The following is a 17,089-nucleotide window of genomic DNA, read 5'->3' on the forward strand; positions in this document are numbered from 1 at the left end:
CATTTACAGCCTTACCCGAGCTAGGACCAAATTAATAACGGCTAAAGAACAAATTGGATTAAAGAACCAAAAAAAATTCTTATTATTGCTACTTCTACTCCAATCAATTGATATCAACATGAAGTCTACACATACAATCGAACTTTTAATCGAGCCGAAATCCGAACAGCTCATGAGCAGCTCAGCTCGTTTACAGCCCTACCCGAGCTAGGACCAAATTAATAACGGCTAAAGAACAAATTGGATTAAAGAACCAAAAAATTTCTCATTATTGCTACTTCTACTCCAATCAATTGATATCAACATGAAGTCTACACATACAAGGGAGAAAAATATTTCCAGCCAAAGCATGAACTGAAAAAAATTTGATATATAAAGAATATCAAAGACTCGTTACTCCAACTAACTAGGACGAGACCAAAACTGAGATTTTTATGAGGATATTGATTCATATCTACTGCTATTAAATAATAAATTCAATGCATTAATATCGGCCCTATACATGATCGGAAAATTTTGCTTAAAACAGTCTGAACTTCACCAGAGCAATGCTCACTCTGAACAAGATCTACCAATAAAGGAAAGAATCTTGAAGCGTACCTCTTAAACGAATCGCTTTGAAAATCACTCAACGTGCGCAGAGCTGATACCAGTAAGCCTGTTCTTGCTCCCAGTTCTTCCTTCCTCACTGAACCTAATGGAAGAATCCAGTGCACCACAGGTTTCGGTTGGGTGGATTGAGTTGCGGTACAGTTTAGATATATCTGCAGAATTGTTTCACACACTGCGATGAGTTGTAATTCAATGTCCATCTCCTCGCATATTGGTGAATTATCGAGAACCAAATCGTGGAGGAAGTTGAGGTAATTTTGGTATGATTCGTTCTCAAAATGGACTATTGGGGGATCAGAGAGGTCTAGTATAGAGCAAGTTTTCTCCAGTTTCTTCTGCACAACTCTCTCGGTGTTTAGTTCGTGCGCGTGTGACGCGATCAATGAGAATGTATCGAGGACGATTTGAATATAAGCTGATGAGTAGAATCGCGGACGGAATTTGCATAGATCCATCACAACCTGAGGTCAAAAGCATAAGTGTAAGTGAAGATCTTCTAGAATCAAGATATCCATGTAAGTGAAGATCTTCTAGAATCAAGATATCCATGAAAAATAACAGAATAGTTCCTGTATAAAGCTAAGTTCAAGCTCATGAATAACAGTCAAAACTACCCCCTAACGTATTTGGAAAATTGCAATTATACCCTTAACATTTGCTAGGGCGCAATTTCACCCCGTCATTTTTTTAGGGTGTTGTTAAACATAGCCCAGTTTTCCCACCCGAAAGGACGAAAATGCCCTTTCAGGTGTTGGGGTAGGAATTTGGGGCTATGAATAGTAATCCACTTTTTTTAAGCATATGTTTTCCTTCTAGACGTGTAACACTGTTACTAATATAACCTTGAGCGGCATTTAATTACTACTAATGACAATTGCATGTCCCAAAATTGATGTTAATTAACTCCATACTCCTCCAACTATTAGAAATAGAACAGACATGTCATAAATCTTAAATTCTCAACAGAAAAACCATCATCATTTCACTTTGGTTTCACCAATGATCCTTTTGTCCGGAAACCAGCAAACGCATTTGCCGGAAATGACACGTGGATAACATATCATCAAAATTTCGACATGTGGAAAAAAAATATCTTTACTTTTTTATTTTCCACATGGTGAATTTTGATGGAAAAAATATTTTTATTTTTATTTTCTACAACAAGTCAACATTTTGATGACATGTCATCCAAGTGGCATCTTCGGCAAATGCATTTGCTAGTCCGAACAAAAGGACCATGGGTGAAACCAAAACTAAATGGCAATGGCTTTCTCACTAAGAATTTAAAATTTATGTCATTTTTGTTCCATTTCTAATCGTAGGAGGGCCATGAATGTAATTAATCCCCCAAAATTGAAAAGTAGTGATGTTTTTGAACTTTTCCCTCCATCTACTGATGTAAACAGGGCAGGGATTACATTACCCATCTCCGCTCCCCGACCTATCGGGGATTCCCCATCCATCTGATAGAGATCCTATAACAAGTAACTCATTCATTTTCATGCCCTTTAACTGGTACCACTTTATCTCTCTTGAATTTATGAATGTCATGTTTAAGAGTAGGATTGTCAATTTCTAACACGATTTACAGAGATATAGAGATAACCTGATTGACATGATTATCATTTTAGTATCATTTATATTTTATATCATATGAAATCGTGTTAAATATAGAGCAGATAATGCGATTATGACATGATAACCGTTTTGACATCCCTAATTAGGAGATTTGCATGTGTGTGTTGGTGGGAAAGAGAGAGAACCATAAGAGCACCTGCATAATGAGTAGCTGCACAGCAATATGACTCTTTACTCTTGAAACCACATACGCCACAGTTTGGAGATTGTCATTGTCGAGATCATCACTAGTGAAGCCATGATCAGAAGAAACATCCACATCATCATCATATGATTCAGAGCTATTAGGCAACTCAACCCCATCCAGGCTTCTTATGACTTTCATGAATCCCGGCACCGTTGATGCAGCTGCTCCTTTCAAAGCTAGAAAGATCTCTCTCCATTCATCTTCAGTAAGTTTACTTCTTAAATCGCCTGCTAAGCGCATTAACATAGTAACCCCTGTGCTAGCCGGACCTTGGACAGGACTTGTGACGTATCCAGTCAGTATCGATACCATACACGGTAGTTGAGACCTGACTGTCCCGAAGAAGTTGACAAATAAATTGACTAGACACTGAGCTGCTACAGCTGAAGTTTCAGAATCCCATGCATTTCCATCATGCTGTGAAGATGCTGAAGTTGGCGATTGTTCACCGTCTTCAACAAGAACCTCTTGCTTGTCGGAGACACTACCAAACATAGGGAAAATAACAGTGCTGAAAACCTCATTCCAAAATGATCGTGAGAATAGATGGCCATGATCATTAAGGATGTTGAAAAGCACTTCCAAAGCACTTTTCCGTATAGCTGATCTGGGGTCAGATGTTAATTTTGATAGCCCTGAAACAATAGTAGTCGGATAGTTAATTTCAAATTAAGAGATAAGTCTATAAAAGAGTAGGGCTGTCAATTTCTCACACGACAACACGCATTATAAAGAGTACCCATTTGACATGATTATCATTTTTGTGTCATTTATATCATGTATAATTATGTGGAATATATTAACACGATAACCCATTTACACACCCTTATAAAATAGGCAGTCACCCACTTATGCTGCAAATAACATGTTGCTCTTCATGCCAATTTACTATTCCACTCCACTTTTACTGAAAAAAAAGTGATAACGGATTGGGCGATTACCTTCACGCAGCAAGGAATAAAGCAACGATTTTGTGTTTAAGCAACAAACTTATAATATCTTGAGAAATCCGTACACTGATGTTCTCATGGAAGGTAAACATAAATTGGTTGGTGATTTATGAAGTTGAGATTGAATAGCAGGAAGTTGAATTTCAGCTTATTAGGGTATGAACACGAAGAATTTGAAGAGCCGATTGGATACTGTGAAAGGTACTAGCAGCATAAAAGTAAGAGAAAGAGGAACAAGGGAGACAAAAAAAACAAGGCTCGCAGGCCTTTCAATTGCTAAGTCAAAATATGTAAATAAGTTTAACTATCAAAAAACAGATAATTGGTAAATAAGATGACTAATCCAAATAAAATCTTGTTCTGAATAGAAATCCCAAACTGATCCAAACAAATAAATCCTAAATTGTAATGAAAAGCAAACTTACTTCTAATTATGAAACCATATATTCATTAACCAGAAAAATACAAGATAATATAGGAAATTTAGAAGAAAATCTGCCAAATTAAGTTTTCCTTGACTTTATTAAATAGGTCAATTCTTTGCAAGTTTCATTTTCACTTTTCAGAAACTTATCTGAATAGGAACCACAGTCCTATACAACTCTGTACTGGCAGCAAGTACATGCTTGCAGAAACTACAAAGGAAACGACCATCTCCAAAATGGATCATATTATCTAGCAATAAGAACTAACAGAACAAACTTCTTGTAAGTATGGGGCCCTGAGTGTAAGGGGGACTATCCTTGTAATCATGGGGAAGAGTAACTCTAGTGTAGCATTCAAACATTGTAATGGTCATTGACCATAGACCTCGACTTGGCATAAGAAACACTATAGGGGGGAGTGACCTGTCACATTGGACTTGTCACTAGATATGTCGGCGTTCTACCATCTCTAGTAGTCGCTACCCTACTACTATGGGATGAGACCTCTTGGATGTAACATTGCTGCTTATATATGAATAACATCATCTGTGTATTGTTCATTCTTGTGTGCCTTATATGTTACCTATGTGTGTGTATGAGTGTGATGATTGTCTATCTGATTATGTCATACGTGTAGTACTATATTCCCTGCGTATGGTTTATGTCTAACCCTCTATGTGTGGTTATTGCAGATAGTGTGATCTAATTCCCTTGGCTGGCTTACTTCAGGGGAGATAAGTAAGCGCCACACGGGCCCCGACGACTGGCTCCGTGACACTGAGCAGATATCAGATGAAAAAAACACCAAAAATATTACAAATAAAGCAAACTTCACACCCATGCATGTTCGACCATGAAATGAAACCAATTTTACTCCTATTGGCAATATAGATACCGACAACAATAAGTTCAAATGTTGCGGCAGAGCATCTGAAGCATTCCCTAAAGTCTCATTAAGAAGCAAAATTACCTGTTAGTAATGGCACCCAATAGGAGGCATGGTCATCTCTGTCACTGATGGTTTGTACATCTTCACCAGCCTCATTTACCACTAGAGAGGGTGGATCATCAGCCGTGCTCTTTTCGTTCCATACAAGTCCTCCATCTGCAAGTTTGACAGCACAAAACCGGAGGAATGCAATGGCATTGAGACTCACATCACTATTAAATCTGCTGTTTGTGAAGGTTGTGAGACATCTAACACAATCAGTGAAAATTATTGTCTCAGTCTCAGTTATATAAGAAAAATATTCTCGCACTATTTTCTCCATGGTTTCAAATGCCAACAAGACAATATTCTTGCGCTCATCAGCTGCGGCAACTGTAAATACCTGAGTAAGACAAGTAGCATGGAATCATTGTTAAATAAAGCAGTCCTCAAGCATTTTAAGAGTTAAAATAATCGGCAAGAATAGAGCCTTTAATTTGTTAAAGGTAATGTTAACTTGAGATAAGCTATGTGAAACTCAATTTGTGGACCAAGCCTACATCCTCAAGAGAATCTAGCACTTAACCATCATGATGCTTAAAAGTTTGATGTTTGAAGGTATAAAGCAAATCCATCATCAATTGAACATGTCATATGCAATATGATTTTTTTACATAATGCATTATTGAACTTTGAAGCCAAAGAACTGACACAACTTGGCAACTAGATGCAACTTTCATTCATATTCCACCAAAAAGGTGACGTTCCAGGTTTGGATAATGCACATGTGTCAAATGCATACATATTAAAAGTAAGAGAATCACGCCAATGGACACATATTTAGCACATAAATTAAGGTATAACCATCCTTACAAAGACCTACTCATCGAAAACAAGCAAGAAGGGCATGTTTTCACATCTTGTAAACCCAATACCTAGAGAAGCAATATGCCAAGGAAAAGTGGTATTTGTTAATATTAACAAGGGGGGTAGGTTCTAAGAAAACCAAACGCTTAAATGATTAATTGTAATAAAACATTGAAAGAATTACTTCCCCCTCAAATATAATAAAAATTTATCATACATCTATCTTACCTCATTCCTTTATAGAGTCTGAAAGTACATATTAAAATGTAATGGTTCTTTAATATTGAGAATAGACAAGTGTAAGGCCAGATTCACTCACGACAGTGCTAAATTCAGTTTTTGTTTTACTACCATGAAGAGTACCTCTATGTCATTCATTTTTTTCTATTATGATGTCCTTCGTCTTTCCCTATGAACTAACTACCTATTTCTACTCTTCTCATCTTTACCTACATCAGAAACGAACCAACATCATTTGTCAGAAGAAAAATCTGGCTCCTTTCTTGCATTTTATGGCAACTAAATGACTCCTATTTTCTTCGCATTACTTCACAAGCACACAAGACCGTATTTGCTTTGCATTTTCCCTACTGCCGGTATTTATTTTCTATATACAGGTAGAAGGAAAGTGTGGGCAGCAGTTCGATCAAGGATATTTGATTTGGGATCCAGATTCAAGCAAGAACTCTGACTTAAGGCAACCTTTCTGACACTTGCTAAAGAAAAAGCATAGGTCAGACACTAAAAAAAAAAAAAAGGGCGGCCCGGTCGCATTACGCGTCCCCGCTGAGCGAGGGTCCGGGGAGGGGTCCCACCACAAGGGTGTATTGGGGGCAAGCCTTCCCTTGCCAATTTAATTGGCAAGAGGCCGCTCCTAAGACTCGAACCCGTGACCTCTGGTCACACGCGCCAAGGCTCGCCCTCTAACAACAAAATTGATAAGTCCAAACCACATGGCACATTCTCTTGTTTTCATAACAACTCTACATCAAACCGTAGCAATAAATAAATATATATATATATATATATATATATATATAATTGATCTACACTAAGAATTTCAGCATCATCGAATTCCTAAGTTCAAACTATGTACCACAGGAGAATAAATTAAAAATTAGAACATACCATAAACACACTTTTCCAGCCAGATTTTACATTGTTAACGCGACTAAGAACCATCTGTGAAATGCAGCGAACTATTAATTCTCTAATTTCTGTAGAGTTGCTTTTCTGCATCACAATCACAAATGGCCTCAGAAATTCATTCTGAAAGTTATAGTGTGCCAGTTCCTCACGCTCTAAGAATTTCATAGCAAGTTGCCTCAGCGAATCCATAACAAAGATAGCAACAGAGAGATTTTCTGATAGGCCAACTGAGACAAAGAAATCAGACAGAATATTCCATATACAAGACCAGACCAATCTGATGCGATTCATGTTATAATGCCTGTGAAGAAAACAAATCTGGATTAGTACAACAATTTCATTACAAATATCATATGCATGAAAAATTAATTTTTTAACACAAATAAATCGAAGAGAGACCCGTCTTCATATTTTCTTTTAAGAATAATGGGAAAGTGGAAAAAGAGAAAATAAAGATCCTCAAGCCTTTCAAGGAATAGAAAAGTTTATTTGAACATAAAGAAAACCACTTTAAGGAAGCTGTTTATTTGAGTTTACATCCCTAAGGCACCAGAGGTAATTTATTTATAAGAAATATTCTAATATGAAAAACATCTTACGCAATTTCAACTAGTTTTGTGAGGCTAAACACACGAGGGTCAGTTGGAGACTGCAACTCTGACATCGAAACTTTGCAAAGGGCTTTAACAAAAGCTACAATTGCTTCGCTGTTCAAATTGCGGCTATTAGCAAATACATTGTTCAGCTCAAAGTTTCCTATCTGGTCAAGCATATTCAAATTTGAAATGAAGTGATTCATCTTCTCCGGGGTTACTGGTCCAGGCAAATGTGCTCCAAGTGTTGCACTGTCATATGAACCACCCCTAACAACAGCCATTACAGCTGGGTTCTGCAGAGAGCCTTTTTTCTTTAGGGATGGATACCCAGTTGGCCTTGATGTTTTTTCATCTGGTTCGACATTGGATACTCTCAAGAAAGATGCATCGGGTGGTGAGCCCTCTCCCAGAAGCTGCAGATGCTCAACTCGGGAGAGACATGTTAAGATATGCTCCCAAGCTTCTTGAAGATTATCACCATCATCTATGGCAATTGCAACTATTTCCTGCAAAAAGTCAAACATTGGCATACTATGACAAAAGCATGAACAACACACCAGAAAGACTAGCTACAAACACATAGCCAATGCATTATGCTTATGTCCTGCTGGATAAAAGAATTTCATAACTGGTTTGGATATGAATTTAGTTTAAATTGTTCAAGTGAAAATTGGTCCACTCTTCGGTCATTATTTATGATCGAAAACGGACATAATTTGATGTGGATTTGGAAATTGCAGCTTTGTATATGCCTTTTTAATCCAACACACTAGTTATGAATCCAACCAAATAAATAAAGCTCATTATCAAATTCGAACATCCTGATACCAAATTTTCCACACCAAAGACAAGGTTAATGAAATATAATGCAGTCGCTGTAGTAAAAAATTGAAGTTAACGGAGATCAAAGCATCAATTGTTCTGTTCATCCAAATAAAGCAAGGAAAATAATATCATTCCCTACCTTCACTGCATCAACATTTTTTTGCTTCATATCTCCAACATTATGAAGATTAGTAAACTTGGCCATAGATGTAACAAAAGCATCTCTCTGGGTCTGCATTCCCATTACTGCAGTAACATGCACTGCGTACCGAAAACCCTGTAAGCACTGAGAAGTAGCAATTTTATCATCACTTTGGTCAAGGGTCACGCTAAATGCAGCCAGCATAGGACCCCAGCAGACCTCAACCATGAACCTCAAGATTGCTGCATCCATAACAACATGATACACGGACCTGCAAACATGAGAATTTAATTACTGTTTCAGCTGCAAGATCAAAAAGACGAGGACAAAATCACAAAAGGAGCACTGTTATAGAAAGGATACCAGTTAGAGAGAACTGTTCCCCCTCCTCCCTTCCTAGTATAAAGTTATGTAACTCATTCTCAATCTCTCCTTTTTCAGCTACACTATCACTAGATAATATTGAAAATGATACACTAAAGAGACAAAGAATGTTTTCCTCACATTCAAACTGTTAAACTGTGATTTTAATCACAGGCTAAAGGAAATTAAAAAACTCTTAAGAAATGATTAAACAACTGACCCCAACCCCATCCTGATAGTCTCCTCACTGCTCCCCCACCTTCAAAAAAGTAAAAGGAAAAAAAGAGAGCCTTCCCCATAACTAATTCCTATCCATTGGATACTCTCCAGCACTGGCTACTCTTCAACCTTTTTCAAAGGTGAATCATCTTGACAAAACAAGTCCTGCAACTCTTAAGATACAAAATAAAATAGCTTACTCTGATTTTCCTGACTTTGCCTTAAACTGTTCTTGGATGTGCCTTATGAGGAGTCCATTTGCACCCAATGGCTTTTCTTCCGTATGCTTCCCGGTGACTAAATTGAGTATACCATCCAAACCTAATAATTTATTTAAGCTGTTTGCCTGCTTGCTCTGAGGAGCAGAAGAATCAGCATTCATTTTGATTTCATTTTTCACAATTTTATCATAAATGGTACTCAAATATTCTTCAGGTAAATCCTTGCCATCATCTATTCCACGGTTATTTCGTATGAAATCAGCTTTCGTCATCTGCATACATTCAATGGAGTACAGTTAGAGAAGACTCAAAACCAAACTACATTTGTGCACACATGAAAAAAATTAAAGTGCTAGTGCAGCCAGATTTATATATGGGGATATGATGATGGGGAAAAGAACCCTTCACATATTACTGAAACTTTCTCATTGGTATCATGTTTTAGCCATCTCAAAATTCAGACAGAAAAAAAAAAGACAAAATATCATAAAACAAAATTAGAAAATTTTGAAAACTTTAATTCTTTAGCTATTATTTTTATATTATATATAAATATCATCCAGCTTGCTGAGAATTATTTTGTACCAAATCAAATAAAAATAGAATTTTTTTTCACTCTCATTATATTGTTATTAAATTGTATGTATCTCTAGCTGGTTAAGGGATTAAGCCCATTCCAAATATTATTTTTTATTTCAGTTCTCTCCTTTCCCCTCTATCCCTATCAACCCTCTTTCTCTAAAGCTATATGTATCGTCACTTTAAAATACCTACAATATGAAATTGCCACCAAATATTATTTCCTAACATGGTGATTTAGATGAAATGGTGAACTTATTTAACCACCAAGCGAAAGATGATCAAGGTTAGATCTATAAAGAATAGACTGAATACAAACCAAATACATGTTCTTTTTTCAAATTATAACAAGGTTTCCGCAAAAGGCAGTTTCCAAAATCTCTCTGTAAAAGACTAAAGATTTTCTTATCATGAATCAGCTTAATCTAATGATTCAATTGAAAAAGGAACCAAAACTAATTAAATTTTCCACGAAGTAGGCAGATTATTCTCATCAAGTAAGTAAAGAGCGAAAATAGTGGCCAAAAGGATCAACAAGCAAAAACCTTATCTTTCACCATGTTGTTATGGGCATCAGTGTTGAGCATTATTACGGAGTATGCTAGAACATAGGCTGTATCTGCACTAGTAAATGAATTTGGATTGCAGTTGCAGTAGCGCTCTGCAAACTTTTCCATAATTCGGTCAATCTTCTGTGCTTCTCCAGGCAACCTGAAGCCTCGTAAGAAAAACCTTATTGCTTCACCAAAGTCCATTGCTTTAAAATTAAATGAGTCTACATAAGAATGCATAACTCTCAAACAGAATTCATCTCTTTCACCCAAATAGTCACCGATCATGGTTTCATTTAGACCACTAGTCTTTTTCAGGAAAGCAGCAACTTCTTCGGGAGAAGCACCAACTTTTTTGGTGTTTATGAGAAACTCAATGCCCTTGGAAGGTTTCCTATTAAACAGGGAGATACCTTTCTGCATTTAACCCAATAATTTTGTCAAGTATAAGACAACAAACCTTTCAAGTAAACAAATCAAACTATAAATTAAATAGGAATATCGAAATTGTGGTTCATAGTGGGGTAAAATACATCCATGGCCCTTGAACTATAGCACTTTTAACATTATGTCCCCTGAATTCATTTCGTGACATAAAACTCCTTGAACTTTACATTATAATAACATTAAAGTCTAAATCAGAGAATGTTCGTTTAAATATTTAACAAAATGATGACCTAGACAAGTTTGACATCATTGACTCTTTTATATTCGTCACCATAAATTATGGTCAAATACCTATTTCCAGGTCATCCTTTCATTAACATAATGTAAAGTGCAAGGACTTTTATGTTATGAATGAAGTTTAGGGGTCATAATATTAGTAGCGCTATAATTCAGGGGCTATGAATGTATTTTACCCGTTCACAGTATGTATATTCTACTAATAAAACAGCAACATATAACCAAGTCAACAACATATATGCACCGTAAGAGTTGGCCAAGACAAACAATACCTGGAGTTCAATTTTATAAGCTCGGCGCTGTTCAAGGCTAGCAGCATCAGGCATTTCTGCATTCACTTCTGAATGCATATCGGAGTCAGTAGAACTTGCATCTTCTCCACTTGGGTTTGAAGGATTTTCTGTACCATTGTCACTCTCGGTGCTCTTTGGTATATATGATTCTGCTATTCTCAATTGTTGATCCATCCAAGTACCCATTGATTTGATGATAACAACTAAGCACTTCACAGATTCATGCCGAAAAGTGATATCCTGGGCTGAGGACAAAGTTGTTGTTGAACCAGGAGGCGGTCCAAGAGCAGTCTTCAGAAGACCATTGACAATCCTGCAAATATCTGATGGATTTATAAGAGTTTTAATACGTTTTTTCAAAAAATGCAATGCCCAAAAGGACAAATAATCAACACTAACATATAAAGATAATCTATCGAGTGGACACTTCATAGATTCAACCAAATTAGTGCTTTATGAGTTCCAAGGATTTAGGTTACACAAGGTGTATGCAGTCCTAAATATAAAGAAGTGCCCACCCCACCCCACCCAACCCTTTTGAAAGGCCAACCTCATGCAGCTATTCTTCAATTATACTCCAAATTCATTTTGTAGAACACACATCTCATTATCAGGCTCAAATTTTATCTTTCAGCGATTTACCCAACCAATGCCTGAAAAGGCCTGTCATGAAACCAATTGAACTAAAAATTACCATGTCCTGAAATTTAATCAACAAATGAGGTTGCCAGGATCCGAACCCTTGATCACTTGGTCAAAGAGGCTCTAATACCATGTCATGGAACAGTTTGACCTAAAAGTTTAAAGCTTATAGTTAAGGCCCAAGAATAGTTTTTATATTAATCTCTGGCACACCCCCTCACGTGAATGCCCCTCGAGCTTGAAGCATGCACAACAGAGGCCCACCTCACCATGTGTTTTTAATTCCACCAATTAATGAGGTTACCAGGATTCAAACCCTCGACCACTCGGTCTAAGAGGCTCCCATACCATGTCATGGAACCAATTGAACTAAAAGTTATTTGGCATTAGCGTGCGGGTGGGTCATATATTAATATGATTTCGGCCTTTAACTATCCGCTTAAGCTTTTAGTTCAATTGGTTCCATGACAAGGCCCAAAAGAAGAGCTAGTTAAAAATCGGGCTCAAATGATCCTCACGAAAGTTCATCATTTCTCCAATTGTGGCATTTACATTTGCTTGATAGGGCAAAAAATTCAATGTAGGATTTAAGCAGTTTTCCCTTTTACTTTTGTAAGTAATCAGCTATGTCAAAGACATTTGAGGCAATAAACTAGGAGCAAGTACTTGAGATAGCACAATCAATTGAACAAACATGTTTCACATCATCTAAATTAATGCAGTTGCCTCAGGCATGCTTAAATCATGTATTATAGTTGGTCTTCTCCAAAGACAATGCCTAGGCTGCCTAGGATACTCCTTTCAGGGTGCCTACTGCACAAGCATGCAATCTAGTATAGACGCCTGTCAGTATGGTGTGCTAATGCCAAAGATAGTACATAAGTTTTTCCCCAAACTGAACTTAACAGCCTAAAAGAGCACTAAAACTTTAAGTTATGGCAAATATTAAGATGAATGGATAAAGAGGAGTTGTGTGGAGTCTTAATGCTAAGGAGATAGTTATAATTATAATTCAAACTCCAAACTCTGCAAAAATCACATATTTAGGGAAATATTTTAATATTTCAATTTGAAAATATCTTCAGAGAAATTTAGCAATTCTGTTGCTTAACTTTAATCCTAAAATCTGCTAAAGATTATTTTATTGCAATTGAAAAAAAAAATGTATTGTGTGCTTTTGAAAGGTTATAAGAATGATTAGGTTCCTCATGACGACCTGAATTCTGATTGAAATGGTTTGGTGGCAAAAGCAAAAGAAACAACGGTGTATATATATATATATATAATATTACTTCCAACTTTATTCAAAGATGGCTCAGTTTTGCCTTTAATAAATAAACCTGCTTTCTATTCAATGATTATTACTGAATTTCCTGATGAAGGTTACTAATCCAAATAGTAGAAAGGCAACAAAGCCAGTGGAATGACTTTACTACAACTGGTTTAGTAAGTTCTAATTCCTAAATCAAAATGAAACAAATTAACTAACTCCGCATTTTAGATTCATGGCAGTCCTAAAACATATGTTTTCTAGTTTTTTAGTTAGATGGGGAATCAAGCAAAATTCCTATTACAGTATAATGTTTGCCTATAAAGTGCCTTTATAAGAATTTTGATATTTATGTAAAGATAATAACTGTATGCTTGACAAATACATGGTTTTGATTCACAATGTAGAAATAAAAGGGTAGAAAAAAGTCAAAACAAAAAGCAATTCCATTATAAGCTCATAAATGTAACTATTTGACTTTCCAAAAATCTTTTGTTGTCAGTTAATAAGAACTGGCTTTTGAACTTCAGTTCATAATTAAAAAGGCAAGAAAATGTAACTTCAGGAAATCAACCAAAGATTTCTATTAAGTATCCCACATTGGCTAGCTATACATGCAATGTGTCATTTATAAGTGTGAGACAATCCTCCCCCTTCAAGGTGATCTTCGAGGTGGAGTTAGGCCCAAATTTAAGCTGGTATCTAAGCCTCCTAGTTCAATGTTGGGTCAGTTAACATTGTGTTACTCTCAAGTCCAATATTGCAAATTACACACTCTAGATGTCTAGCCGTAGGTATGAAGGAGTGCGTTAAGTATCCACATCGGGCGACACAGAAAGACAATGCATCATTTTTAAGTGTGAGGCAATCCTCCCCGAAAGTGGATATACAAGTCAAATGAATTCTCACTTTTCTGAATTAAAATTCAGAACTTAATATTTAGCCCAATATGTTTACAGATATTAAGATAAACCTTTCTGAAATTGACAGAAAACACAAAGGTAAAGATCTAAGACAACCCCATTGGATGTTTGCAAGTAATCTTGAAGTTCCATATCTTATTAAAGTGCTACCTGATTAATTATTTAGTTGCACAAATAACAACTCTGAAATAGAAAAAGCATATGAATGATAAAGTATATGACCAATACCTTTCATATATGTTTGGAGCGTCCACATCACAATCATAATTCACAAAAACATCAACTATAATCTGTGAATCTTGCGCAATCTTCTCCAAAAAATTCAGGACAATCATTTTCTGTAAAAAACTTGGTTGATTTACATTCTCAAGTACCCTAAGGATGAGCATGGGAAAGAATATTCCAATTTCTGCCTTCAATCCAGATCTGAATTTTGATAAAAATATCATAAAGATGGAGCACTGAAGCTGAAAAATTGCCATAACTGACAGTGCACTGTTCTTTAACAATGACAAGCAAAGATACTGCTTAACAGCATTGAGAAACCTGTAAGTAAAACCAATTATCACACTTTGAACTTAGACAAAAGCAATATTAAACTAAAATTAAATGGTGGACAAAAAGAATCCATCAAAATTAGCAGTGATGCTAGAAAAGAAAAACACACGCACAGAAAAAAAATTATCACGCAAATTTCCAAGTAAAATTTTCCCAGAACATGATAAATACAAAGACATTCCATTCAGAAAAATCAATAAAAAACATGGGTCTTCATGTACCTATGAGCAGCTAAAACTCAGGTAATCAATTGATTCTGACGAATAGCAATTCTTTTAAGCCGATTGAAATGAAAAACACAAACCAAGACATAGGAAACGAGAAGTATTTTAGATAGGAGGTAAGCATGAAACACTGTGCATATAGCCAATTCCAAAAGTTGAAGTACTAATACTAACCAATCGTCAATTAAATTGTAGAGAAGTACTAGATGCAAGACCACTTAACTCAATCACTTAGGATGCAATCCGACCTCCTCTCTTTCAAACACCCTCAAAGAAAAATAGCTGTCAGCTGGGATATTACTCACTTAAGTTTAAAAGCATTTCATCATGGTCAGAATCTTTTTTGCTTTTGTGCTTTCAGAAATATATTTAACTCTGAGGTATGAGTTTCTAGCATTTTCTTTTCATTGCATCTTCACTGATTAAAAACCTTACAATTTACAGCTCATTGCAGAACAGAATTTCACCACCTCACTTATATTTCCCGTAAACCAAGCTACAAATTTAAATTTTATGCCACTCACTACTCACGTATACGAAATAAAAGATTATTAGCCATCAGATAGTGTAAGCAATAAAATGTGACAAAATTATCTCAGCAAGGAAGGCGAGCATGCTTAATGTAACTATGCCTTCAAGTTCAAAGCATCACCACTTTCAATAAAAACTAAAAAAAAAAAGAAAAGAAAAAAAAAATATACACATATAACAGCTGGAATTAACAATTCTGAGCTATGTACAATGACTTGCCTTTCGTTGCTGCGCCAAATGGAACCCCCGTTTTCCATCACCACTTTGAGCAACTCGAGAGACAATATTTTACCTCTTAGAAGAATCTGATCATCCGGGCTCTCTTGAGAAGAGTATTTCATGGATAATTTGCACAAGTTCCTAAAAAGAAGAAAACCATCCTCCCTAATCTTACTAGTCCAAGAGAGAGCAGCAACAGGTGATTCGCTACCATCAGTTGCCTCTCCATTAACCAATTCGCCTTTCTCATTCCCGTGTGACACCTTAGCTTCACCGTCCTGACCAGGGACTTCACTACTCCCATTCTGCTTCGGAGATGAACTCTGTACAAAGTATTTGGGCTCCTGAACTCCCTCACCAGCTCCCATCACATCAAAAATAAAATTCTGACAGATAATTATGGAGCTTCCCTCATTCAAATTCTTATCAGTGAATTCCAACAGTTCACTAACAGTAACAGTTTTAACACTAACATCCATGGAATCCTCCTCAACCCGGGCATAAACAATGAGCATAATTTGGGCAAGAACAGATTTCGCACAGATCTGATTGGTACCATTAGTACCACCTAGATACACATTATAACATGTCCTAACAAGCTGCACCAAACACTCACCTCGAATCAAAACACAGGAAGATCGAACAGCAGCAAGAAGCACTCTAAGCACAGCAAGCTCAATTGCTTCATCTCCAATCCCACAGACCTTACAAACGCCCTCAATTAACTTAAACAGCACAACATTTTCAGCCGAATTGCCATCGATCTCCCCCCTAATGAGACCTAGTGAGAAGAGCCTAAACGCACATTCAAGTGTCGGCTCAACAATTTTAGCATAAGCAGAATCTAACGCAAGAATCAAGGGCTGAAGAACAGATTCACCGTCGGTCGGAGAAATACCAAAGAGAGGCGAGTGAGCATTCGGATCAGCAGTTGAATCGGAGAGAGATTCAAGCTTATCGAGAGCAGATTTACATGTGGATACGATATGTGAATGCTTCCGCCACGCAGTGTTTTTTATAATTTTATCAAGAGAAGGACCGATAACTCGGCCGCAGCGTGAAGATCCTCCGAGTGATTGAGATGTCGACATGATTTTCGTAACGGATTTGAATGTGGAAGCCGATGAAGATGATGTGTGGATTGAAAAATCACAGATCTACATAGCTAAATCTATGAATTCATAGTCTTGTTTTCCGCTTTCGTACTTTCTTCTTCGTTTTCCATGGAAATGGCAGAGGCAGCAAAAGGAAAGAAAAGTAGTGAGAAAATTTAATTCAGAGTTAAAAATTAAAATAAAATAATTAAATTAAGATTATGACTTTGTCATTAGTTTGGTACTGAGCTGAGCCGACAGATCCGTGCAATTTGGGTCTATTTCATAAAGGCCAAAATTATCATTAGGTCCCTTATATTTTAATTTTTGGTTCATTAAGCCTTGATTATTTAGATACATTAAGGGTCCGTTTGTTTTATCTGCTGTTTACTGTTACTG

General features: G+C 36.5%; 1 protein-coding gene across 2 annotated transcripts; it reads right to left on the minus strand.

The window, feature by feature from the left end:
- Positions 1-245: 245 nt before the first annotated feature.
- Positions 246-16,883, minus strand: LOC136206630 (brefeldin A-inhibited guanine nucleotide-exchange protein 1). Of its 2 annotated transcripts, XM_065997770.1 has the most exons (11): positions 15,597-16,883; positions 14,293-14,610; positions 11,209-11,542; positions 10,247-10,669; positions 9,102-9,394; positions 8,317-8,590; positions 7,356-7,858; positions 6,736-7,057; positions 4,783-5,143; positions 2,387-3,072; positions 246-1,073 (listed from the first exon to the last, which is right to left on the minus strand). In XM_065997770.1, exons 1-11 carry the CDS (start codon positions 16,685-16,687, stop codon positions 477-479), a joined length of 5,202 nt encoding a protein of 1,733 aa, XP_065853842.1. In that variant the 5' UTR covers positions 16,688-16,883; the 3' UTR covers positions 246-476. The 2 variants fall into 2 exon arrangements, with proteins under 2 accessions (XP_065853842.1, XP_065853844.1); XM_065997772.1 differs by lacking the exon at positions 15,597-16,883 and having other exon boundaries at positions 11,209-11,552; positions 14,293-14,473.
- Positions 16,884-17,089: the final 206 nt, after the last annotated feature.

The sequence above is a fragment of the Euphorbia lathyris genome, chromosome 9, assembly GCF_963576675.1.
Source record: "Euphorbia lathyris chromosome 9, ddEupLath1.1, whole genome shotgun sequence".
Lineage (NCBI taxonomy): Eukaryota > Viridiplantae > Streptophyta > Magnoliopsida > Malpighiales > Euphorbiaceae > Euphorbia > Euphorbia lathyris.